The 25,099-nt window shown below is 37.9% G+C and overlaps 3 protein-coding genes across 12 annotated transcripts in view; all 3 read left to right on the top strand.

The window, feature by feature from the left end:
- Positions 1 to 14,861, top strand: part of scube2 (signal peptide, CUB domain, EGF-like 2) — a 43,793-nt gene extending 28,932 nt beyond the window's left edge. For all 9 annotated transcript variants that reach the window (XM_077563109.1, XM_077563106.1, XM_077563113.1 and 6 more), the window contains 7 exons: positions 5,955 to 6,125; positions 8,719 to 8,886; positions 9,988 to 10,149; positions 10,226 to 10,423; positions 11,470 to 11,622; positions 11,756 to 11,835; positions 13,687 to 14,861. In XM_077563109.1, the coding sequence (XP_077419235.1) occupies positions 5,955 to 6,125; positions 8,719 to 8,886; positions 9,988 to 10,149; positions 10,226 to 10,423; positions 11,470 to 11,622; positions 11,756 to 11,835; positions 13,687 to 13,833 (1,079 nt within the window). In that variant the 3' untranslated portion in view covers positions 13,834 to 14,861. The remainder of the gene's footprint in view (positions 1 to 5,954; positions 6,126 to 8,718; positions 8,887 to 9,987; positions 10,150 to 10,225; positions 10,424 to 11,469; positions 11,623 to 11,755; positions 11,836 to 13,686) is intronic.
- A 531-nt stretch (positions 14,862 to 15,392) lies between these two features.
- tmem9b (TMEM9 domain family, member B) lies at positions 15,393 to 22,519 on the top strand. Its single transcript, XM_077564863.1, has 5 exons — positions 15,393 to 15,620; positions 16,770 to 16,861; positions 16,942 to 17,050; positions 17,928 to 18,062; positions 21,501 to 22,519. The coding sequence occupies exons 1-5, from the start codon at positions 15,549 to 15,551 to the stop codon at positions 21,654 to 21,656; spliced, it is 564 nt and encodes a 187-aa protein (XP_077420989.1). The 5' UTR covers positions 15,393 to 15,548; the 3' UTR covers positions 21,657 to 22,519.
- Positions 22,520 to 24,493: 1,974 nt separating this feature from the next.
- The window catches only part of dennd2b (DENN domain containing 2B), a 44,155-nt gene continuing 43,549 nt past the window's right edge, over positions 24,494 to 25,099 (top strand). For both annotated transcript variants that reach the window (XM_077563103.1, XM_077563100.1), the window contains exon 1: positions 24,494 to 24,626. The gene's annotated coding sequence lies outside the window, so the exon portion shown is untranslated. The remainder of the gene's footprint in view (positions 24,627 to 25,099) is intronic.

The following is a 25,099-nucleotide window of genomic DNA, read 5'->3' as shown; positions in this document are numbered from 1 at the left end:
AGCTGAAAGAACGAGAAGGGGGATTTAAAAAAGTTTTTTTAGTTGAACTTGACAGCCAACGTGTCGATCAGGACTTTGGGCTGGCGTGGCTCGTTAGAGTGCCTCGTTGTAGTCGTATTCTAGTATACCTTTAATAATGTCTTCACTGTTATACAGTGTTACCAAATTCCTCTTTAGGCTCACTTCTCAACACATTTATTAACAATTTAGATGCACATAAAAAACACTCTTTCCCGGTAATAAATCCTCCCTACATGAGACATCTTTTCTTTTTCTTTTTTATCATGAAAGGTGTTGATTTATTTTCATGAGCTGATATAATGTTGTTTTCATAATCTGTGGGAGTTATTCAGGTTTTAAGTGCTACATTTTTCAGGTCAACATTAAGCAGTCTATTGGCCGTGGCAGGGGTGGACATGTAATTTAGGAGAAAAGAGGTGGTGGCGGAGGTGGAGCGGGGGTGAGTGAAAGGCATTCTTAACCTCCAGCTCTTTAAAGGAGCTATATTTTCCCCTCCTCCTCCCCCTCCTCCTCCTCCTCCTCCCCCACCTCCCGCTTTGGCTTAGCTCTGCATTTTGGTGCCTTTCATTGAAAAGCCCACTCGGAGCGACGAGGCGCTCCACCACAAGGCAGCCTCCAGTGCATTCGGAGAGGTGCGCTTTCACTTCCTGGCGCCTTCAGTTTCATTTGCATGCACGGGCCGACGCCATCTTTTGAGCTCGTTTAATTGCGACCACTATTAAATATAAAAAGTGACTAAATGAGGTGCGTTGTTTGTTTTTAAGTTGTTTAGGAAGTCCTGTTGATTCAAGCTGGCAGTTTGAGTGTCGCTCATCCCCCCCCCCATGCATCCAAAGTGCCCCCCAGCTGGGGCCACTTTGCATGACCCCCAGCCACTAAACTACTGAAGAGAATTGACTTCAGCCACACCATGGGAATCAATTAGCATCAGCTGTTTGGGCCCCGGCCTGATGGGCGCGAGCAGCGATTGGGCCGAGCAGAATGGGGGGATTCAGAAAGCTGACCCCTTTTATTGGGTTCAGCTCCTTACCACTGTGATACCCGAGTGTTTTCCTATGTCATCAAGTGGGCAAAGACTGAGGGCTTGAATAGAGGTGAAAGGTCTTTTAAACCTCTTTGGGGCCATCAATTGGAGGACTCTATGGAAGCGCTCTTTGCATTTGAAAGGCTTCAAGGTTTTTTCTTTCTTTCACTCTCACTCTGTCTCTTCTCTCACTGCTTTCCTCTGTCAAATAAAAGCTGTTCGGACAATGCCATGATGGCTCCTCATGCTGTTTCACGGTAAACAATGGCCCTTCCAAAAATTGAAGCGCTCTTGAGATGATATTTTCTTTTCTTTCAAGGAGGGAAATTGAACAATTTGCCGAACCACACATAATTAATTAATGCCTTTGTGAGCACGGAGCGTTCGGATTCTTGATTTATTCTCTGCAGTCGAGTTCTTAAGAATAACACACAGTGGTTCCGAAATTAATTACAGGCTGAATGGGAGGAACCCGAGCAAAGGGTCCCTTTAATTAAGCGTTTAAGAGATAAGAGGGAAACGCGCTCTTTGATTTGCTTCTGTGTTTGGGGCGCTTACGGCGACATTAAAAGTCATTTGGCGGCGCGCAGCAGCCGTTGGCTGGAGGCAGCTGTGGAGAGGCCTGGCGCTCTTTTGTCTCTCTGCTTTTTACATGAATGCATTTGGCATCGGGTTTACGTCCACTTTTAACGGCTCGGCGCAGCGCTTTTGTACGTTTTGATGTGCCCTGTTTCATGCATCACATGCTAACTGATATGAAGGAGAGCGATGAGCATGCATACCTTAATGTGACGTGCGTATGTGTAGGCTCATGCAGGAGGTATGCGAGGCTGAGTCAGTGTTTACCTTGCTAAATTACAGTTGTTAGGTGTAACTGAAGAGGTTAAATATATTCCTCTTTTGCGTGTTCCAAAAATATGAAGACAGATTTCTTGTAAGAAAAAACACCATTGCAAAGATGATTTATTAAAACAGAGATCTCCGGACATCGGGACGACCCTGAACATCACGTAGGAGGTGGAATTTTCAGAGTGCCTTCTTATAGTATCGAGCTTGGAAAGTGAAACGCCTTTTAAAACACGTTATACAACAGATTTGCAGCTGTGCCGATCTCCAGACAAAATATACTTTCCTGGTACTTTTTCTCAAAACAATATCTCACAAACAAGTTGAACTGTGGGTGTGTGTGTTCGAGGCAGATTCTGTTCTGAGAACAGAATGTGTTTTCGCACACTGAGAAGGAATTTTAGACTAATCAAAGTGTATGGTTTAGGTTAAGGTCAAATTATACTGAGTTCAACACCATTTCACCTACTTTACACATCTATAAAACATTTCAACATGGTTAATATATGAAATAAAGAATTAAAATGTTAATAATATCTAACATAACTTATAGCCCAAATGTTATTACCGATACCAGGTATCAGGGTCAGGCCTCGTTTCAAGGTATCAGCACTCGCAATGGCGGCCGATTCCTCTTGTGACCATTTTGCGATCAGGAACTACTTTCTTTGGTCCTTCCTCGGGTCTCCTGACGGCCTCACGACTCTGGCTGGAAGTGTTCGGTTTAGGTGAACGGTATGGGATTTTTTAATAGGTTTTAGGTGAACTAATGAATACACACGCACACACACTCACACGCACGCACATACACATACTCACCCACATACAAAATAAAAATAAAAAAATTTAATAAAAAAGAGAGAGCAATGATGATGACATGTCAAATTGGTAAAATTACCGAATGAACAATACTGAGCTCTCCAGAAAAAAGAAAAAAGAAAAAAGAAAAAAAAAGGGAACTAGAAAAGAATAGAAAATTGACTTTAATTTCATACAATTTTAGGGGGAAATGCTATATTGGGAGATATAGGTCTTTCTTTAAAATGATGTACCTATCTTTTTTTAAATATATATTTTTTACAAATTCTATGTCTCAAAAGTAGTATTGATATGGGTATTCTGTGTCAGTATCAATAACTACTCAAGAGCTGAATATTTGTACCAATATTGGTTTGAAAAAAAAAGTGGTCTCAATCATCCCATGAATAAAACAATTTTTTAAATTAGAAAGCAGTCATTATTTGTATTTTGGTGTTCCACACCATCGTATTAAGTAGTGTTGTTCCGATACCAATTGCCGATACCGTACCAATACCTAGGTTTGTTATTTTTTTTCAACATGAAAAAGCTGCCTTGTTATTTGGTTCAGAGCATTCAAGGGCCAATAGGATATCTTGGCTCGGCATGCAGTGAACACATCACACATCAGTGAATGTCGTGCACAAGCAGGACACAAGATGCTGCATCCAAAGCCCTATATTAGCATCGGAAATAATGGTATCGGCATGCTACTTGTTAGTACTGAAGGGCGTATATTAAAAATCCATACTTTTTCGTGTCCAATAAATAAAATGATGAGATAAGACATGAACAGAGTCCCTGCGCAAGGATGATTTATTCCGGAAATCTCCAGTCACATCATTGAATAGAACTCAAAGCAGTTTCAGATCAATAATGCCCCTCCTCCTTCGAAGAGCCAGCTTTTTATTACAATCAAGTCTAAAAGAAAAATACCTCTTCCTCCTCCTCTCATGAATAAGTAAATAAGTTATATAAGAGAAGAAAACAGAATTCTCAGTTGCACCTGTGTTCATTCTTTTTAGACAAAATATACTTTCAGGGCACTTCTCGTACTTCTTCCCATAACAAAATCTCACAAACAAGTTAAACTCGACAGCTCCTAATGTAGTATAGTTGTAGGAGTGCGCTCTCTCTCACGAACAGAATGGGTTTTCCCACAGAACACTGAGAAGGAACTTCTAGACCAAACAATGTGTACCAGCTTAGGTTAAAGTCAAATTATACTGAGTTCAACACTATTTTACCTACTTCACATCTATAAAACATTTCAACATGGTTAATATATGAAATAAAGAATTAAAAAAGTTAATAATGTATAACAGTACTTGCCAATAGCACTGTTTTTATGCATTATCGGGGCTTCTCCCGATACCGGTATCGGAACACTAGTATTAAGTGCGATGAACACATGAAATTACTACTTTGGTCAACTTAACATTTTGGTGTTTAATAACATGATGGCATTGATGTTAAACCCATGTAAATCAATTCACGTCCTACCCTGAGGTTGGTAGTAATGTACAATATTTTCTCCATTACATTTACTTAATAATAAATTATACACTTTTCAGTGTAATTATACATTCTTACTTTTACTTGAGTCCTTTTGTTTAGAAGAAACTTCTACTCACTATTGTTACGTGGTTTATCATATGTTAAATAATTATAATATACAGTATAGTTATTTGACACAATTTTTTTGTGGTCAAATGTGCCTTTATTTATCTTGCAAAATTACACATATACAGTATATAGCTTTGTCCTGTTGAAGTGATATTGTTGGGGAATTTGCACATTTTTAATATAAATAAATGAATAATACAAAATAAAAAAATATAATAAAAAATATTATAATAATAATAATAAAAAAACAAAAAACATTTACTCTCCAGTTACTCAGCACTTGAGTAGATTTTTCATTGAGTTCTTACTCTTGCTCAAGTAATTATTTGGAGGACTACTGTTTTACTTTTACTTGGGTATTATTATTTTAAAGCAACATCATTTTTACTAGAGTACAATTACTGGTCTTACTTAGTTTTACACATTTGCTTACTAAAACCAGAGCTTAGTATTTATTTCTTATGAACAAACATATTGTTAGCCTAATAGCATTATTATATAAGTGATTTTGAACTTGGTGTCACAATAGAACTTAAAATATCCATGTGCTTGCGTATTATGATTATTTTTTGTATTTATGTTAGTATAGTTTTTCAGTGATGTCATGTTAATAAACAAAGATTGAATTGAGGCAACTTGGGTCTCCTTGTTTGTTAAGTTTATCAAGTTTTTTCTTGTTGTTCGAGGCCATTTTGCAAATTGGGTTGAAAAAACAAACTGTCTATTATTTTCAAAACATCAACAATATTACTTGGTCACATTAGCAAGAGTTGTTGATATTTACAGAGAACAAATAGTAGCTGTTTCATGGACATTCAACTTAATGTCAATGATATTGTAATGCTGAAATGGCTTTCCATACAATGTTATCTGTTTGTTGGGATGAGATAAATGGAGTGTTGAACTGAAATGCTCTTTTCCCCAATGTTTAAAGACTTCACTGGCTTCCTTGTAACATCACTTCACCAAGTTAGACAAAAGTAAAACATACTTGTTGCTGGGGGGGAAAAAAGAGGCAGTGAGTGCTTTCAAATAAACTGCACTTCTTTTTGTCAAGACGTGCTAAAGTGTGAAAATGTGCTGGGAATTAGCGTGTGATTTAAAAGTAGCAGGCTTTGTCACCTGCGCGTCAGGTCCTGTTTAAGGCAGCTGCTGTGCTGATGAAGTCTGGCTTGCTTTTTTCATTTTATGTTCTTGTTACACACTTGAAGTGCTGTGTTTATGGTGTAAATCTGCAGTGTTGTCAGGCCCGTTTGATTTGTGTTGCCGCAGGGCAAACGGGTTTATTTGTTGTCTGGCTTCCCCTCTCATGGCTTTTGCGGCGGGGGTGCTCTAATGACACGCCACATACTGATCTGTCTTTTAAATGGATGTTAATTACAAGTGCAGACGATATTTAGCTTTGGCTCTTCTAATTCTTTGTTTTGGTTTTGCGAGGACACCAACTTGGGTACACAAGCACCAAGATGCCACATTACCAGGCTATTTTTATTCAGGGGATGTGTATTTTTTTTTCCACACAAGACAAAACATTCACCTTGTCGAGTAAGCACAAGCATGACAAGTTTTTTTTTTGTGTGAGCAAGGTTCTTCACTGATGTGTTAAATACCAATGTCACTCCCCACCTGTCCTAAATAGTGAGCTGCAGTGTTGGCACATACTACGATGGCGACCAGGGGAGGTGCGTAACGTGTCCAGCTGGTACCTATCAGGATGAGGAGGGTCAAACGTCCTGCGAGGCGTGCCCCACACCTGAAGGAAGGGACGTCGCCAAAGTGGCCGGAGCTCGAAATGTCTCAGAATGCGGAGGTAAAATGTAACTAAGATGGTGATTCTGAAACCCCCCCCCCCCCAAAAAAAACACCTCAAAAAATGCTTTGAAAATTCCACCTTTATGGCCAAATAGGATACAGTAGCTATAGTAGGCTTAAGTGTTCAAGTGTAAGACAAAAACTTTATTGCGTTTGAAAGAGGCTAATTATTTGTCCTCTTTTGCGTGTTCCAAAAACTTGAAGATAGACTTCTTGTGAGAAAAACTCCTTGCAAAGATGATTTATTACAGAGAATTCTCCGGTCACACAACACTTAACATCACGTAAAAGGTGGAATTCCAGGGTGCGTGTGTGCCCCCTCTTTTGCGGAATACAGCTTTTAAAGAATCCAAATCAGTAAGAGAACACCTATTCTCCTCCTGAATAAGTAAAACAGATTGGTTCTCACACAATATGTTACATAATATGATTTCCGTACACAGTCCGCAGCTGTGTTCATCTTTTTAGACAAAATATACTCTCAGGGTACTTTTCGTACTTTTTTCCCAAAACAATATCTCACAAACAAATTGAACTGGATTTAGAGTGGCCATGAGTGATGGTGCTCTCAGGGTATGTGTGTGGCAAAATCTGTTCTCACGAAGAGAATGTGTGTGCGCAAACCACTGAGGAGGAATTTTTAGACAAAAACAAGGTTAAGGTCAAATTATACTGAGTTCAACACTATTTTACCTACTCTACACATCTATAAAACATTTCAACATGGTTAATATATGAAATAAAGAATTAAAAATGTTAATAATGTCTAACACGTTCTATTGTAAGCTACTGTCGAAAAGTATTGGAAAATAAATGAAATAAATAATGATTCAATTACAATATTGCATGAAAAGGTTAAAGAAAGAATGCACCAAATGATTAAAAACAGTCAGTTATTCAAGATTTAGTGCTAAATACAGGTAAACTGTACTTGATTATTTTACATATACTATTAGAGAGATGGGCCGTATTTTCGTAGAGGGGCACCCGTGCGCTCGTAAAAACGGGTGCATCTTCATGTTCGTGCCGGTGCAAGTCTACTTTTGCGGTTTGTGAATTTGGTAGGCACACTACGCTTCGCTGGGCATTCTGGCTGCTGTGCCCCTGGTGCATCTCGCAATTTGGTGACCAGAAGTAGACTTTGATTTTAGACGTGCAAAAACCCGGTCTAAATGGTGGCACAGGCAATTTTGGTGAGTGAATCAAGGCACAGGCATACAGATTCAGGCGCGAGTTGGCGCGAAATACTTTCTTCTTCCATAGGGCGGTGGGCGCGTAACCAAAAATAATTGAGAAGCACTGAGAGTATTGAGAAGTATTTATTTTTTCCAAATCAATTTTTCACATAAATTATACAGTAGATAGTGGAGAACTTGGAGAAGGGATAGGGACTACGAACAAATGCAAATAGCAAAATCTCACGAATAGGAGCCCAATAACGCTAAATTAATTAATTAATTAATTAATTCTGACTTGTGCAAACAATGCAAATCCACGTTTTTATGAATAACCGTGGGCTGTACAAAAAAATAATGATGAAAATGACTCCAAAACCCAGATTCTTACAGACAGAATTGATTAATGCTGATTAAATAACAGGGGATAAGTTCCGGGAAGGAAAAAAAAAGAATCTGTGAAAAGGTGAATTTATGATTTCCGAGCTGCAATCATTTTGTAATCCATTGTATACTAAAATATTTGATTGTGACTATTTTCCTTGATTTCAATTTGAAATATTGATCATAATTCCATGTGTGGGCAGTTGTATATAATGTATTATGTGGTGATGATTTATGTAATTCTGTCAGACATAACCATAACTACAGCTATTACAAAAATGACGGTAACACCCCTGGGAGAACCAACTGAAGTGTTCCGCGCGTTATGAAATCAATTAAACATTTGTAAAATTCGAGTTACAAAAGTCACATTCTTTAAAACTAAAAGCTTTTTATGGCAAAAAGACATTGAAATGACCTTGAAGGTACTTATAATGACCTAACAGGCACCAAACCGAATCCAGTAAGAATGTTGGCCTAGAGGCGCATTCAAAATTGTTATAATTTGATCATGTGAATGAATGGAAGTTTACAGTAAAATGATAACGCCGGGCAATACAAAAGCCAGCTTGTAAGTAACTTTTTCATGATGAGAAACCACACAAGATGCAACCATAGCTCGATAAGGATTCTCTGTCAGAAATTCTCTGCTTTGTGTAAGACCAAAGAAGCTGAGTTTCAAGGTGAACTTATCTTTTTGTTCTTCTAAATGTTGAGGGAGAGCCACCATGTTTTGGTCTCCCCGCCGGTCGTTATCGCACTCAGCGTGTGGTGTGATGCCATAGCTTAAATCCACATCGCTCCTGACAGACTAAACAAGAAGATTTATCTGTACACTCCCAGAGGCGCCTATTTTGTATTAGTCACCCAGCAGTTACTATGTGTGATGTGATTGGAGATAAAAAAAAAAAGAAAGAACCATGCTTATCCGTCCACCATCTGCTCTCTTGTCTTCGTGGAAGCACTTGCAACACATCAGTCCAAACGGGAATAAGTTCTTGCTAAACTTATGTGGTGTGTGTGCGTGTTCAGGTCAGTGTCCCCCTGGTCAGTTCTCCCATGACGGCTTCACCCCTTGCCTGCTGTGTCCTCTGGGATCGTACCAGCCAGAGGTAGGACGTACCACCTGCTTCCCTTGTGGAGGCAACCTGGTCACCAAGCGCAGCGGTGCAGTCACCTTTCAAGAGTGTGAGACCAAAGGTGTGCTTTTGTGCTTATTCTTCATACTGACCTAAACACCCTTATGGTTGTTACTTTATTTATTTAAAAAAGAAAATGTATTTTTTATTTTATTTTATTTTATTTTATTAATTTATTTTTTATTTTTATTTTTATTTTTATTTTTATTTTTATTTTTATTTTTATTTTTATTTTTATTTTTATTTTTATTTTTTTAATTTATGTATGTATGTATGTATGTATTTATTTATTTATGTTATTTTATTTATTTATTTATTTGTTTGTTTATTTGTTTGTTTATTTGTTTGTTTAATATTTAGTTTTTTGTTTTAATGAATACATACACGCTAGTGAGTGCAGCTATCCAACATAAGGCAATTCGATGCGTGTCTCAATACACGGGGTGCGATATAATCCAATGGCGGTTCATTTTTAAATGGTATGATTGGGTTTGTTTCTGTGGGATTAAGATTTGGTTTGTTTTGGTACAACTCAGTTTGAGGGCATATGATACAATGAGTTTCTTGTCATTTTGCAATATGAATGGAAATGTTGCATTTCTTTCAAAGATCTATACGTTTATGTAACCTACTCCGGCTAAAGGGTTTGTATGTTGCAAAAGGTAGTTTTGCATAATTAACTGAAATAGATCAAGTCAAAAATGTTGTTTTGGAGATTTTCCCCCCAAAATACGCCTGAAGGTCTCTGTTTTCATTTCCCAGCAGCCCAGTGATTAGTTGTCAAAGGGCATCATTAGCTAGTGTGTTTTTAGCTGACGAGCGCGTCTTGGTGAACCTGCCTCAAAGTAACACGGAGTTACCCCGCCTCTTATTTAACAAATACAAATGCACATAACAACCAATAAAAGTCGAAAATACACCAAGCCTTATAGCAGAATGTTTCAATTCCAAGATCTGTGATTCTAAAGGATCTTAATAGCTAAAAGGATGACTTGACTTGACTAAAATGATATGAAATTTTAGTTGTTGATGTGAGGATGAACAATATCTGATAAGTACAATTTGGAGTTTACTCACTAATTTTTTTTAACTTCATCCACTGAATACAATATATAAAAAAAGAGATGATGATGGACTAACATCTTTGTTGTGGTCCTTGCAGTTCAGTGCTCTCCTGGCCATTACTACAACACAACAACACACCGCTGCATCCGCTGCTCCACGGGCACCTTTCAGGTGGAGTTTGGTCAAAACTACTGCATCGCCTGCCCTGGAAACACCTCCACTGATTTTGATGGCTCCACTAGTATTATGCAGTGCAAAAGTATGTGGGTACACCGTTAAACATTTTGATGGTTTGGACAAATCAAAAGAGTTGACGAAACAGTGTCGGTTCACAGACAGACAGTGTGGAGGCGAGCTGGGAGATTTCACTGGCTACATCGAGTCTCCCAACTATCCCGGGAACTACCCCGCCAACGTGGAGTGCACGTGGACCATCAATCCGCCGCCCAAACGTAGGATTCTGATTGTGGTGCCAGAAATCTTCCTGCCAATTGAGGACGAGTGTGGAGACTACTTAGTCATGAGGAAAAGTGGTCAGTGTTTCTGTTAGTCTGTTCTCATAATGTTACTGTGGCTTCAACTTGTTTCGAATGTAGTACAATACATGTGTTGCGTATAGTTGAGTTGTGTTTAACTTGTAAAGTACCCCTAAAGTCAACTTGATACACAGAAAAGAGTGTGTCTTTGGTGGCTGCAATGTATCCCTGTCGTCACAGAGCTTTTCCACACAGCAACAACGAGGCACTCTAAAGTGACCAAGCCAGCTCAAAGCCCCTTTACACACGCTGTCAAGTCAGATTATTATTATTTTTTAAATCTTCCTCCCTCCTTGCTTTTCAACCTTTCTCTGAGTGAAGTGTACACTCTCACAGCAGACAATGAGGCGCTCTTTAGTTATCAAGCTAGCCCGAAGCACTGGTCAACACGCTGGTTGTTAAGTCAGACTTATTAATAAAATAATAATAATCTTTCCTCCTAATTTTTCCATCTTTCTCTGCATGATATGCGCACACTCGCGGCAAGCAGCAAAATGTTCTTTTACATTGGGGGGAGGGACGACTCATGCCAGGGCCAAGGTGTATGGAGGACCAAAAATGCCCAAATAAAATATAAATAAATAAATGTGGAAAAATTATATATATATATATATACACAAGCATTTTTATTTATTTATTGATATTTAAATCTATTGATATATTTATTTTTGTATTTATTTCCACATTTATTTTTACATTTATTTATATTTTTGAATCTCATTTTTTAGTTTTTTTATTGAGTTTTTACTTTAGTTATTTATTTATTTATATAAGTATATATTTTTATGTTTTTATTTCCATTTATATATTTAATTTTGCATTATATTTTATATACGTTTTTATTGTCATTTTTATTAATTTTATTATCTTGGCATTTTTGGTCCCACACAGAGGTGCGTCAGTGGTTTTAGCCTTGCCCCAAAAAATCAACTAGGTGGCTGAACCTAATGAGGACAAGCATTGCAGAAAGTGAATGAATGAATAGGATGTCATTCTATTGTGAACATGTCGTTGATGTTGTGTCATATGGTTGAATTTCACAGCTCTGTTAAATTCTGTGACGACGTACGAAACGTGTCAGACATACGAGCGTCCCATCGCCTTCACGTCTCGCTCCAAGAGGCTCTGGATTCAATTCCGATCCAATGAGGGAAACAGTGGGAAAGGCTTCCAGGTCCCATATGTTACATATGATGGTAAGAGAGAGAAAAAATCATAAAATTGCATTTCTTGTCTCATTAATTTGATGTTGCCAAGTCTATATGTATGCAAATTTTTCTTGTTACACTCAGATGCTATTTATGACTTTCTTGATGGGCTTTATTTTAGAGGACTACCAAGAATTGATAGAGGACATCGTAAGGGACGGAAGGTTATATGCATCGGAGAATCATCAAGAGATTCTAAAGGTATTCATACAACATATATATATATTTTTTTTTTTGGGAAGTTAGTACAGTTCAGTTGTATTATCACACTCAATGTGTACTCCTGAAAGCCTCTGGCCAATAGTTTTCAGTCTGGATTCAGGTTAAAACTTCTCGCCCTCTGTCTGCGGATGTGACATCAAGCGCGCATTGTGTACTTGAACATGGGGGGGGGGGGGGGGTTGTGGTTTCATTTTGCAGTTCAATTTTCTGCGCTCAGCAGCTTTGAGAGCACATAATTACAGTGGCTAAATCTTTTCTTTTTTTTAATCCAGCACCAAACAATTCAGTTGTATTTAACTTTTAAGTACAGTACATTCAAATTTAGTTTTTAACAACTTCTTGTTTTAATTTGAATTTTATTATAGTACAATATTTATTAAACTTTTATGTACAGTATACATTTTCATAGAATCATTAGCATATGCTTATTGCATAATCAGTGTTTCATTTTCCTATGTTAATGTTACATGGCTAACAAATATATAAAACGTACTTTTTAAGGACTAAAACGTCTGACATGTAGGAGGTGGGACTTGGTGTTAAAAAGTTTGGGAACCTTTAGTTACGGTAAACATTTCTCTACTTTTTTTTGTTTGTTTATATAAGTGGGCACTGCCCTCTCTTGGAAACAGGTAGAACTGCAAGCAGCATCTGCTCATGCCAACGTTAGTGGCAAAGTCAAAAGAAAACGAGCCAGGATTTAATTTGGTAATAATAATAATAATAATAATAATAATAATAATAATAATAATAATAATAATAATAATAATAATAATAATAAAGTCATGTTTGAGTTTAGCTTTTGCAATTCTCGAGTGCTTGTTCTCATGAGGATGAAGACATGCAGGCAAACCGTAGCTGCCCTCCCGTACAAGCCACAAGAACAAATATGTTTTGGTTTGGAGCGGCACCACACCGCCAGCTTCTCCAGAGGCCCACCACAAAGTCAAGATGAAGTAGCCTCTTGTTCTCCCATGAAGCTGAAATATTACAATACACACACTGGCCACAACATTTAGAACATGATCTACTAACGGCATCCAACACATAAAATACTGTTTTCACAAAAGATAATATTGCAAGGTTTTGATCAGAAGGGATTCATTTAGCAATGGAGAATTGGTATAGAACTATGCTGAGTCGTTTCAAAATGTTGGTTGCCTTCTTCTTTTAGTTACAAGAGCGAGTGAAAACATTTTGAACACCTACAAACTACAATCACAATGAGAAATGGGAAATGTCCCTGCTGTTACCTTGATACATTCCAACATATCATATCATATAATAACAAATCCCAGGATTTTTTTTGTTTTTTGCAAATATGCGACCTTCAACAACACGGCGTTGCGGTGGAGGATGCAGAGCAGCTGGCACAAGATCGCCAGAAAAACTGGTTCATATGGTTAGCTCAACGCACAGGAACGGGACTCCCCGACCCTCGCTAGAGCACTAATGAAAACGAACGCCCCCTAGTGGTTGTGATGTTTAGGAATTAAATATGAGATGATTGGCAATTTCAAGCCTTCACCTAATGTTTTTGGTTCATTCGTATTGGTAAAAGTCTAGTATCACTTTTTCTTACCTCAAGATCTGTTGTTGTCAAACATGATGATAATTTATGAAGTACTTTTTTTGGTGCCATTTGACTTTTTGTTGTAAGAGGTGTTCAGTGTGCAAGAGTTGAACGACTGCATTTTTGTGTGAAATACATTTAATGCTGCATATTCTTTTTGTCGCTAGAGCACATGCTAATTTATCATTTATCACCTCCAACATTTATTCCACTTGAGTGCATTTTTGTCATAATTCCTCCCCTATGATCTTATGCAGGACAAGAAGCTCATGAAGGCCTTGTTCGATGTTCTGGCTCACCCACAAAACTTCTTCAACTACACAGCCCAAGAATCCCGAGAAATGTTCCCCAAATCCTTCATCCGCTTCCTGCGCTCCAAAGTCTTGAGATTCCTTCGTCCGTAAGGAAGTGCTGAAATGACACCGTGCTGATGAATAGTTAAAGCAGCTCCCAGTAGGCTATTTGTCTGGTTTCAATGTTTTCTCTAGTTATATGCTTAATAATGAAGTGGATCGTGTAACAGATGCAAGCAATCCTGACGAGAAATGTAAGAGAAAGAGAGCAGATTTTTGAACTGGACTTCTTAGCGGGGGAACAATGTGTCCTCAATAGAGCATCAGGATCACTTCTGCCACTTTGTGTTGGTATTAAAACAGATCAACTACATTAACTGTATAACCTCCTAGTAGATGTATATGTCTCATGATGCCTTCTGTATTTTCATCTTATCTGTATTCATCTATTTGAATATTGCTCAACCTGCTCATTATAACACTAGGAGATGTTTGCTGATGGCATTCTGACGAGGAGTAGGAAAGTAAACATATACTGAAACTCAGTGACATTGTATATAGAGTGTGTATGTAGTTTTAACATAGGCTACTTTTACAAGTGACAGAGGTACGCAATCAGAGAAGCAATGATAGCACAAATGTTGTTTTGGGGAACTTTAGCACTACAAAAAAAGTAGTGGAACCACAAAAAGCAATTATCCCGATGAATGTTTTGTATATGATGTAAAAAGTTTTAGGTGCAATGTATGCTAGCGATGACATGTTTGACAGAATAGTACTGCAACTCCTATTCAGAGGTTGCCACATTATGGGAAATCACTTAAAAAACATTATTCCAAAAAGAGAGGGAGATAATAAATGGAATTAGGGCACCTCAAATCTTCCATTTTTTATTTTATTTTATTTTACATTTTATTATGAACCAACAACCAAAGACAGCTGTAAACTCTTCTGATAATTGAGAGCATATAATGGAAAGACATGTTTCCGAGTATCAGTCAAATGAGGTAAGTCCTTGAAAAGTCTTGTAAAATAGAAGTGAGCTACTCACCTGTCATAGACGATTTGTGTGTGTGTATATTTTTATGGTTGTTTTGTACATCTACTATGCTGTAAATAAAGATAGAAACCTTACAGTATTCAGTCAGTGCTTGGTTTTTATTTTTAACATTGGGAGAGGGACTTTCGTCTGCTCAAATAAATCCACATTTAAAATATAGAGGAAAAGAATGTGAGTAAAGACATTGCCTTTTTTTGTTACAACTTTACATTGGGCAAGACTAACTTAAAATACTGTAATATTTGAACGGCCACTATAAAAGTATTGTACTTAAAGTCGTGAATATCCTTTATTTCACTTTACTTTACTTTAGCATCAAGTTTGCGAGATTTCGCGCACCAAAATTTGGAACCTGATCGTTCACTTTGACTGCGAATAATTAGGTTCGTTCGTTTCTTTCATCACGTCATCCAATAATCTTCGGAACTTAACTCCACCCGTCTGTTCTTGTAATAGTAGACACAATTGAATAAGAAATTATCATTATAAGGTCATCTTATATGACTATAACCCTGTTTAATATGTTATATTTGTGCAAATGCTTTGATCAAAAAAAAAAAAGCACATTATTTACCGCCCGCCGAAAGATATACGGAATTACTCGCCATGCCCCGGAAGCTCCAAGTCAGCTGGTGCGACCTGAGGCTGTTTGTCTGCGTGCTAGCGTCATGGCTGACCTAGCCGTTCGGAAGTGAAACACTTTTACCGGCGTGCTGCGTGGAAATTGTTTACCTCCTCTATACTTTGTACACTACACGTTTTTAAAATGAAGGCCGCCTTTCTTCTTCGGTCTTTTATCTTTATGTGTTTTTTGCTTTTTTGCGAAGTGACAGCGAAGGTAAGGCTAACGCTAGCTGGGACATGGGAAAATATGTACATTTCAATCACAAATGTTTTATTTATGTATCACAACTCATACGGATTTTTGTTGAATGAGTGTTGTCCGATAAAATAATATCAAATATCTGCTATATAGTCACGTAAGCTATTTACAGTTCTGAACAGTTCTGATAGCTGTGGAAAGTCGTTTTTGAGCATTTATTTCTTTTTGACAGTGGATATTTTGCCGTGAGAATGCATCCTTGCTTGAAAATGCATCCCCAACCTATTTCAGGCTAGGATGCTCATAGATGCCTCAAACTCACTATGGTAACTCTTACTAGTTCCAGGGACAAGCAGTGAAAATAATATTACACTGAGATGAGCACAACCTATTTTAATGTGAGGGTACATTAAATGGCAGTCGTATAGTATACAATTGAAATGGCGAACCCATTAAAGACACAGGCTGTCATCTTTAGCACCATGTAATAGTGAACTAATAATTCATGCAAATAAATATGTTCTATCAATCACATAAACCTTCCTTTAAAAAAACAACTATATATATATATATATAACCTGTGGGTCTTGTAATCACTAATTATATGACATGGCTGGAGTCTCACCTTACAAGAGTTGTAATTTTTGTTGGTATTTTGGCACCATCTTCCTGCTACGGATTCTTAAAGGACAACTTCGCGAACGTTGTTAGCCCTGGTGGTGCTTGCATTTTGTATCGTAGCCAATGGGTCGACCGCCGCTTACCTTCCACAGCTGGGTCCTGCAGGTGGATGTCGCCGAGTCCCGTGATTTGGGCTCCCGTCGCTTGTCACTTTCCCCTTTAAAAAATAAAATAATTACTAGCTTCTCCCACTAGCCGCTCTTGTTAGCCACTCCAGCCTAAGCTCCGACTAACTCCCGCTAGCTGCTCTTGTTAGCTGCTCCGGCTAAATCTGGCTCACACGGTCTTTCGTCGTCACTCGTCAAGGTAGTAAGATTGCAAAGTGTGGTCCCTCCGAGCCACCGTAGTGTGTGTGCTTCTGCATGTTTCTAAATGCTTGCATTTCAGCTGCATTATACCTAAAGTGACATCTAGTGGTTGCTTATTACACACTGGGGCTTTAGATAATATGATATAATGATTGCAAATTGTAATCTCTTACAGAATTCTGAAGACTACCGTTGCAAATGCATCTGTCCACCATACAGAGAAATCGATGGACATATCTACAAGCAGAACGTGTCTCTTAAAGACTGGTATGCTCAATGTTTTTCCAACAAGGGATGAATATTTTTCCCGGCATCAATGTCTTTTTGTGTGTTTTTCCCTTTTCCAGTAACTGTCTGCATGTAGTGGAACCAATGCCGGTGGATGGAAGAGACGTGGAGGCTTACTGTTTACGTTGCGAATGTAAATATGAGGAGAGAAGCTCAGACACTATTAAGGTAAATTGTATGCCAGTTGCATTACTGTATGAGTGTTATTAGCACAAATACAGTTACAGTACTTACCTACAGTATGAGAAATACTAACCTACATTCTGATATTTGTTTCATGAAATTTTCTGAATTTAGTGTTTCTGTGTAAACTGAATGTAGTGTTTGTTGATTTTAAATTTAAAGCGAGCTGGCCCTCAACGAAATCAGTATTTTCTTTCCTCTGATTGTTTGGTCAGAGCAAAACTTTCTACCGCCAACTTTAACAAAACATGTCCTTACCCAAACCACATAACTTAAAGTCCACTAGCTTAATGCTAGCACACAAATGCAAAGTGTCATCGGCGGGTTAACAAACCTAGTATTAGTGTCGCTGTGGTTATAACCCTTAAGGCAATGGATGTTTGAACACAAACTATGCTGGAACACATATAGACAGACAATATACTTGTAGTTATGGGAATATATTGTGAGAAATGACCAATACTACTAGAGCTTCAGTCTTTTTTCTGCATAATTATGCAAGTATTATACTGCCTCCTGGTGGCCGTGCATACCTATAGGACAAGTACAATACCCATTTAATTGAAGCATGAATTGCATTTCATCTTTTAAAATATTTTATTTCATTATATTATTGTTATCTAGTGCAATACTATAGACTAGAGTGCTGTTTCCTTAATAAAATGACTCCGTTTCAACTGTTAACTAATTACACATTCAATCGTTTCAATTTTTTAATTTTTTTTTGCTTGTCACATAAGATTTTCCTTTTGATTTACTTGATGACCCTAAAATGGTCCATGGCACATGCATTGAGATTTCGTGCCCCTTTTCAACCCTCCTAACATGTACTGTTTTCTTTTCTCCTTCTTCTTCACCTAAGGTCACCATTATAATCTACTTGTCCATATTGGGCCTGCTGCTCCTTTACATGGTCTACCTGACGCTCCTGGAGCCCATCTTGAAAAGACGTCTGTTCGGTCACTCACAGCTCATTCAAAGTGACGATGATGTCGGGGTATGTGATCATATCACCTCATCAAAAACTCATTTTCAAGAACATATTTCTCTCTTTATGACATTCCCCAACCAGTGGCCGTTGTCTAATAGTAATATTCATGTGATATTTTTCCTATTTAAACATTGACTGAACTAATTAACATTTAACTGTGAAGGCTTGTGTGTATAAGATAAGAAGATTTCCCCTTAATCCAATTTCTTGAACAAGCTTAGCAAGATTATAGATCTGAAATACTGAAATGTAGAAATTGAAGTCGGGTTAAGAAGAAACAAAAACTTAAAGTGGTCTCAAAATAAGTTGTGAGTGGAATGATAGTTTTTAATGTAATGTGTGGGAGAGTTGACTGGAGGATCCATTTGAAAGTCCAATCACATGCTCACTTTCCGAGTGCTGGTCTTCTTGTCGTCATAACGCATTCATTATTTAGAGGGAGCTGGTAAATGCAGTCATGTCTGCTTATGTAGCAGCATAGGCAGGAACAGCATTATATACACAGCACCTGCACAATCAAATGAAATCCAATACTGTACAAGATTTGTATCAAACATTGTGCAGCTACAAAGAAAAGATGATGTACAGTACAGCTCCTTTATTAGATCTTGTTGCCTGTGTATATTGTGGTGAATGACTTGAAAGAAACACAAACGCCACTCAAATAGTTGCTCCTAAATTTGTGTCCGGCAACACACATAAAGTATAACCCAATCACATAACTTTTTAGCATGGAATTATGCTAGCTTGATGCTAACACATAAAGGAAACACATTAAGAGAGGCCAACAAAACTAGCATTGATATCACAGTAATCATAAAGGAATTTCAACACTTAGAAGCAACAATGGTAGACAGACAATCTAACAATAGATGGTATTCACATGACGTCATGTGCCACGCATTGTGTGCCGTTCATGGAATGGCGAATGTGGACTAACAAAGGAGTGTCCGGAGAGAATAGCAAAGATAAACCGAACAGATTTCCATCCGACATAGTCTACTAAAGTGTGTTCTGACCATTTTGATTAAGTATTATTGTAAGATTGTTAAAAATGCATTTTACCGTAATGCGATCAAGATATATGTGACCCGTCTGGCTAAAAATGGATCGAGTGGTCAGAATTTCTTCAAATTAATCTCCTTAATGTCTCTGTTTTCCTTTCCCAGCAGCCCAAAAGAATGAAATTGTAGTCAAAGTGTACAAAAATTAGTGATGAGTCAACAATGCATGAAGTCATGATGTCCAAACTGTTTACTTTTTTTACATTCTATTTAATTATGGTATTACAGTAAGGTTTTATAAGGTACAATACTGTATAGTGTGCTTTGTTTCCTAAAAACTGTTATAGAATTTTTTTTTTTTTACGGATTAATGGCATTTTCATTGCTTTCAATGGTGAAAGACGATTTGAGATGCATTCAATCAAGTGTGGTTTGTACTTGTAAGTAAAGGCACCACCTATGCAATTAATTAAGTATTTCAGCAATATACACACCTCCACTGCATATTCACTCCCAAGCCCATAAACTAATTTCGCCCTGGGGAATTGAACCCGAGGCTATGTGGTCACAGGCTGAATTTTGAACCTCTTGTTCAATAGCTCAAAGAGGAGCACAGCGTCCTTTTTTGTGTGTTGTTTGGCAGAGTTCAGTCAAGAAGAATAAAAATGTATTGGAACGCAGTAACATCAGTGATCAGATTACGGTTTGAATGTGTAATCTTGTGGGAAGTAACCAAGAATTTGTGGGAAAAAATGTGGAGTTTAAACAGAATGAAAAAGAGCGTGAACAGCATTATGACAGACGTGAAACTTGCTCAGGGGCATCTCGGCAGGATTCACCGGCAGACGAGCGTCTCTCCAACTAACGTTTTGATTTGTTCCTTGTGGAGGTCATATTACTATGACATGTTTTTTAGGTCAATTCTAGCGTTTTTCTTGTCGGAGTATTATTATTATTATTATTTTTATTTTTATTTATTTTTTGCATTATAACCTTGATTATTTGGTTGTTATGCTTGTGTAATTTTTTGAGTACCTTAAATGGTGAGAAAAGTGCCAGGAAGACACTGAAACTCTACCAGGGAATACAAATGATCCTCTGGAGAATTTTTGGCCCTCAACGAGCTTGCAAATTAGCACTGCGGAAAATTCACTTGATGGAAAAAATGCTGACAGTAAACAGGAACTGATCTAACGTTTGACCTGGGCTTCCTTTGCTATCTTGCTGTCGATGTCCTTTGACAGTGACATTGTTTACGCACATAAAGTGAATATAAGAAGTCTACACAACCTCGTTCAAATGCTAGATATATATGTAGATATATATATATAGATATATATAGATATAGATTTGGTGATATAAAGAACTCAAGATAAATCTTTTCAAAACCAAGTAATGTGAACTACAACCTGTACAACAACTTTAAAAATATAATTTGACACACCTTCCACCATTTCATGTGCATGCTGAACCCCAAAATAAAGTTTATAGACTTTCAGAGTGATCCACAAAGGTTGATTCAAAGCTACTGTACTCCTGTTGTTGTTGAATTTGTTGTTGTTTTTTCTTATTTTCCAAAAAACGTTCTGAAAAGGCTAGCCAAAATGGCTATAATGCTATTAAGCTAAGGTAATTATGCTATTAGGCTAACTAGGGCCCGGCCAATTATTGCCCTTCAAACATCAGCCAAAACAATCGGCCAATTGGGCCAAATGGCAGATTATTTTCCCCTTAACATTATCATTGAAGAAAACCCAAGTTTACGACTCTGTAAAAGTACCCTGAATGCACCATTTTGTTTGTGTAGCATTAGCAACTAGCAAGTGTGTAGCGTATGTTATTCTGGTTATTCTGTTGTCCCTAAGTGTCCTTTAAGATGTTTAATGACACCCCAGTTGGAGTTAACTGTAAAACTAAACACACGATGCGAAGAATTACATATATTTAAATACTAAACATTATTTGTTTTAAAAACATCGCTAGCCTAGCGCTAATGCTAAAAGCGAAGGGAGGATCCCATTCAAATGCTAACAGGATGTTAGCATCGGCTTCGGGAGTGTTTTTCTTTCAAGTAACGAATATTTACGCACAAATGCTGTGGGAAAACATACCCACAGGTGAAATAACACTACGCAAAGGCACCCAATGTGTGAAAAACAAGTTATTTTAATAGAATTCAATCACAACGTTCGTCTGTACTCACTTTAAGTGTGTACACCATTCAATTAAATTAATTGAATGACTTGGACAATTATGTTAAAACGCTAACGATTTGAAACAGTTTGTAATTCCTTGCAGTTGTAAGTGTCAACTTTGTATATCACCCACAGTACATTTGCAGAAAGTTTTATGTTTGCTACATTATAAACTTTGGAATCTAAGTCATTGAATGTCATACAACTAACTAATATCAGAACCTTTCTATTTTCTGTGTTTTCAGGACCAGCAGCCTTTTGCAAACGCTCACAACGTCCTGTCTCGCTCACACTCGCGACCCAACATGCTGAACAAAGTCGAGCACGCCCAGCAGCGCTGGAGGAGACAGGTCCAGGAACAGAGAAAGTCTGTCTTCGACCGCCATGTCGTCCTCAGTTAAAGGTGGAGAGGACAAAAAAAACCCACACTAAAACCACAACACACTGTGACAGAGTCTGTGACTTAGATCTCTTCCCTTTTTCTCATTGTGTGGTTTGCATCTCACTAAGTGTCGAGTTGAAGTACCAAGTAGACGAAAAGTGACAGCACAAGAGATTACATTGATGTTTCTCGTATTACTATTGTTGCGCTGTGTTCAATGATATGATCTGAACCCGTGCACAGATGCGCTAAGTCGCCAGGGAATATATCATGGAAATGTGACTAATAAATGCCAAGTAAAAACCTTAGAAGACAATGATTTGTTATATCCGCTGAACCAGCTGGATCAACGCTGGGCCACCCTCGTATATTTTACACACTAAACTGGCTCTCAGAATACAGCATGCACAGGCTGATGACATCTTATGAAGGCGTTTCCTTTGTGATAACTAATGTAAGGCAGTGCTCAGTATTTAATATGTTTGACAATTTTTGTTAGCGTTATAGGTGATCTTGTGCTATTTATCTCTAAATCTGTACCATTGACCTGTTTTTTTTCATTTAATTTAATTTATTTTTATTTTTAACTGTATGCCTGACATCCACCAGATGGATTCCACATTGGGAGAGGAAGTTGATCAATGACGCTAAATGTGAACTTAATGATAGAGATTTATAAACGTTCCAATTCCGTTAACTTGACTTCCTTTTATGAAGGTCCTAAATAACATGTCTAGTTGGATACCCACCACTGGAGCAGCACACTGGACGTATTGTAATGACTGCTTTTGGGAGGCCTCTGGAAGTGTTCTTAACCGTTGTACATGTGTGCTACCTTTTAACTTTGAAATAAATGGATGTGAATATTTGTGATCCTTGCAACTGTGCCGTCACTATTTTGTGGCCCGATCCGCGACAAAAATTCCCTCCAGGTGCAATCCGTACACAAGTCAATGCATCCACTCACATCTGTTAGTGATTTATTTTGAGAATTTTCCGATGCACCACCACAATAGATTGGAAACAAAATCATGTGATTGTGAGTGTGAACACCCACCCACCCCTCCATTATGTTTTAAGATTTAAAGCCACGTTTCATTTTGATATTTATACACAGATGATTTTTTATTTTTTTATTTTTTAAGTCGAACCCCGACGGACGTCACCAACTGCTGCGTGGCCTTTCCTTTGGTTGCTGCTCCAGGCCTCGACTGCAATTTTGTGGGACTCATTTGGGTTGAGGTCAGGTGACTTGCTTGGCCAAGAATATTCCATTTGTTTGCCTTGAAAAGCCCACGGTTTGCTTTGGCTGTATGTTTTGGGTCATCAAACTTCCTGCACTGTGAAACACTGTTTTATCCCACTGTTTTTGTTTTTTAGTTTTTGCTGCATTTGGCTTCAATCTGAGCAGAATGCTGAGCGTTAAAGTGGATCTGGCACCTTGTAACAACAGACACCTCATCAGTATGCACCAGCAATGCTCTTCATTGGGATGTGCTGCTTTTCCTCCTCGACAATTGCTTTTGGGCCATAAATGTGCAGATACTTGGATTAGATTAGAAAGGTGGCTGTAATCCTTAAAAGTGTCTATTTGGATTTACTGTTATGACCTTTTGAATTGAGAATGATGATAATGCTACGTTCTTTGTAGGGGAGCACAAAAGGACCAGCTAGACTACGGAAAATATGCTTTATTAATCCTGGGGGAAATTCCAGGATCAAGCAGCTTGCTTTACAGAAACAATACAAAGATCAAAATTCTAAATGCTGTTAAGAACGAGTCATACTGACACGCACTAACAAAGATTAAAAATAAACATAAAACAATAAAAAAAATGTATTACCAAATAAACCTTAACATTAATTAAGAATAGAAAATGGATCATGATAGTAATGCCTTGAAATATGAGCGACTGTATATAAAAAATCAAATCAAATCACAACTTCGCCTTGAAATCCACTAGTTTAATGCTATAGGATATGACAGAGATGGGCTAATGAATAGTATCTCTGGTGGTGTTAGCAACATATATTTGAACACAAACTATGCGGCAACACTTAAATGGACAATATAACAACACTCAGATATATTCTTTATCCTCTGCGAAGGAACTGTTTACTTTTACATTCAATGATGTCCTCAGGTAGGACATCTAGTGTAAAATCTGCACCCAAAATATTTGTGGCTCACTGTATGACCTTGACCAGAGAAATTTGTCACTTCTTGTTTGAAAATGTTGGTAATTAGCTATACTACCCATTTCTTTGCAATATTAATTCGTCAGTAATGGTAGTTTTTGGATCAAAATCTTTACCCTTTCACATGCAAATGAACGCATCACTCAGTCAGGGTTGAGCGTTTACCGTTCACTCAGCACACGTCGCCACAACACATTTGGCCCCGACTTAATTCCAGGAAAACCACTCTTGAATTTATTTCAGTTCCGTGGCCACATGTGCATATATTGATTTATGCATATGCGCCAAAATATAATCTGAATGTCGTCTAGTTCTAAGAAGGTTAAAAGAGTTAACGTTTTAAAGTTAAGTCAACAATGCAGAACCAAAATGAGCCGCGCGATGTTTGCTGAAAACGTGCGACACGCTTCATCATCTCTGAGCTGCATAAACTGATGAGATGAAGAAGAAAAAAAGTCAGCTATTGGAAAAAGCGCACAGGCTAAAATCAAAAGCTCGTTTCACCCCGCTGGACCCGAAAGGCACATCTAATTAGCGGACCCTTGAGCAAATATGTAATCACCATTCGCATATTTTCATCCAGAGAAGTGATCCACACAAGTTGCGTCACCGTTTCCTGTCCATTTCACTTTTTTTCTCTCTCGCGTCTTCTTTGCAGTTCCACGGAGGAGACGATTTTTTTTTTCCACAGGAGGGGAAAAAAAGTGTTGGGACTGCACACGCAAAGAAGAGCGACAGTGTGCTGGAGAATGGATCACTAAGTAAACACGTCAACCGCGCAAACAAGCAGGTAGGGCTTGATTATTTCTTCGCTTGATGCTGTAAATGTCAACATCAACCAGAAAAGTTGACACTTTCCCCAACTTTGGTAGCCAACCGTGATTGCGTGTTCGACAAAAAAAAAAACACAGTTCGGATGTCTTCATTTGTTCCATGATGTTCATGATTGAAACGACTTAAGTTACAGCTTTTAATACTGTACACGCCTATACTCTATTTGTCTTCCCATCACGAAATGTCACATTTAACGCATAGGAACAAACTTCCAGTCGAAGGCTGCATTTACAGTTATTTGCCTACAGGTGGCGCTTCAGTCTATGAAATGGCTCAATCCTAAACACCAGACGCATATTTGTTACAGTACTCTCCCCTCTTTTTCTCACTCTAAATGTTACACTCCCTGTTGTCTGTCTGTCTCAACAAGTTGCATTGCAAAACTTGGTGGGCGCAATTGTCTGAATGGAAACAATATCACACCAATGA

This window comes from Vanacampus margaritifer, chromosome 4, assembly GCF_051991255.1.
Source record: "Vanacampus margaritifer isolate UIUO_Vmar chromosome 4, RoL_Vmar_1.0, whole genome shotgun sequence".
Lineage (NCBI taxonomy): Eukaryota > Metazoa > Chordata > Actinopteri > Syngnathiformes > Syngnathidae > Vanacampus > Vanacampus margaritifer.
Note: the sequence above shows the minus strand (reverse complement) of the source record. Positions and strands in the feature narration are given on the sequence as shown.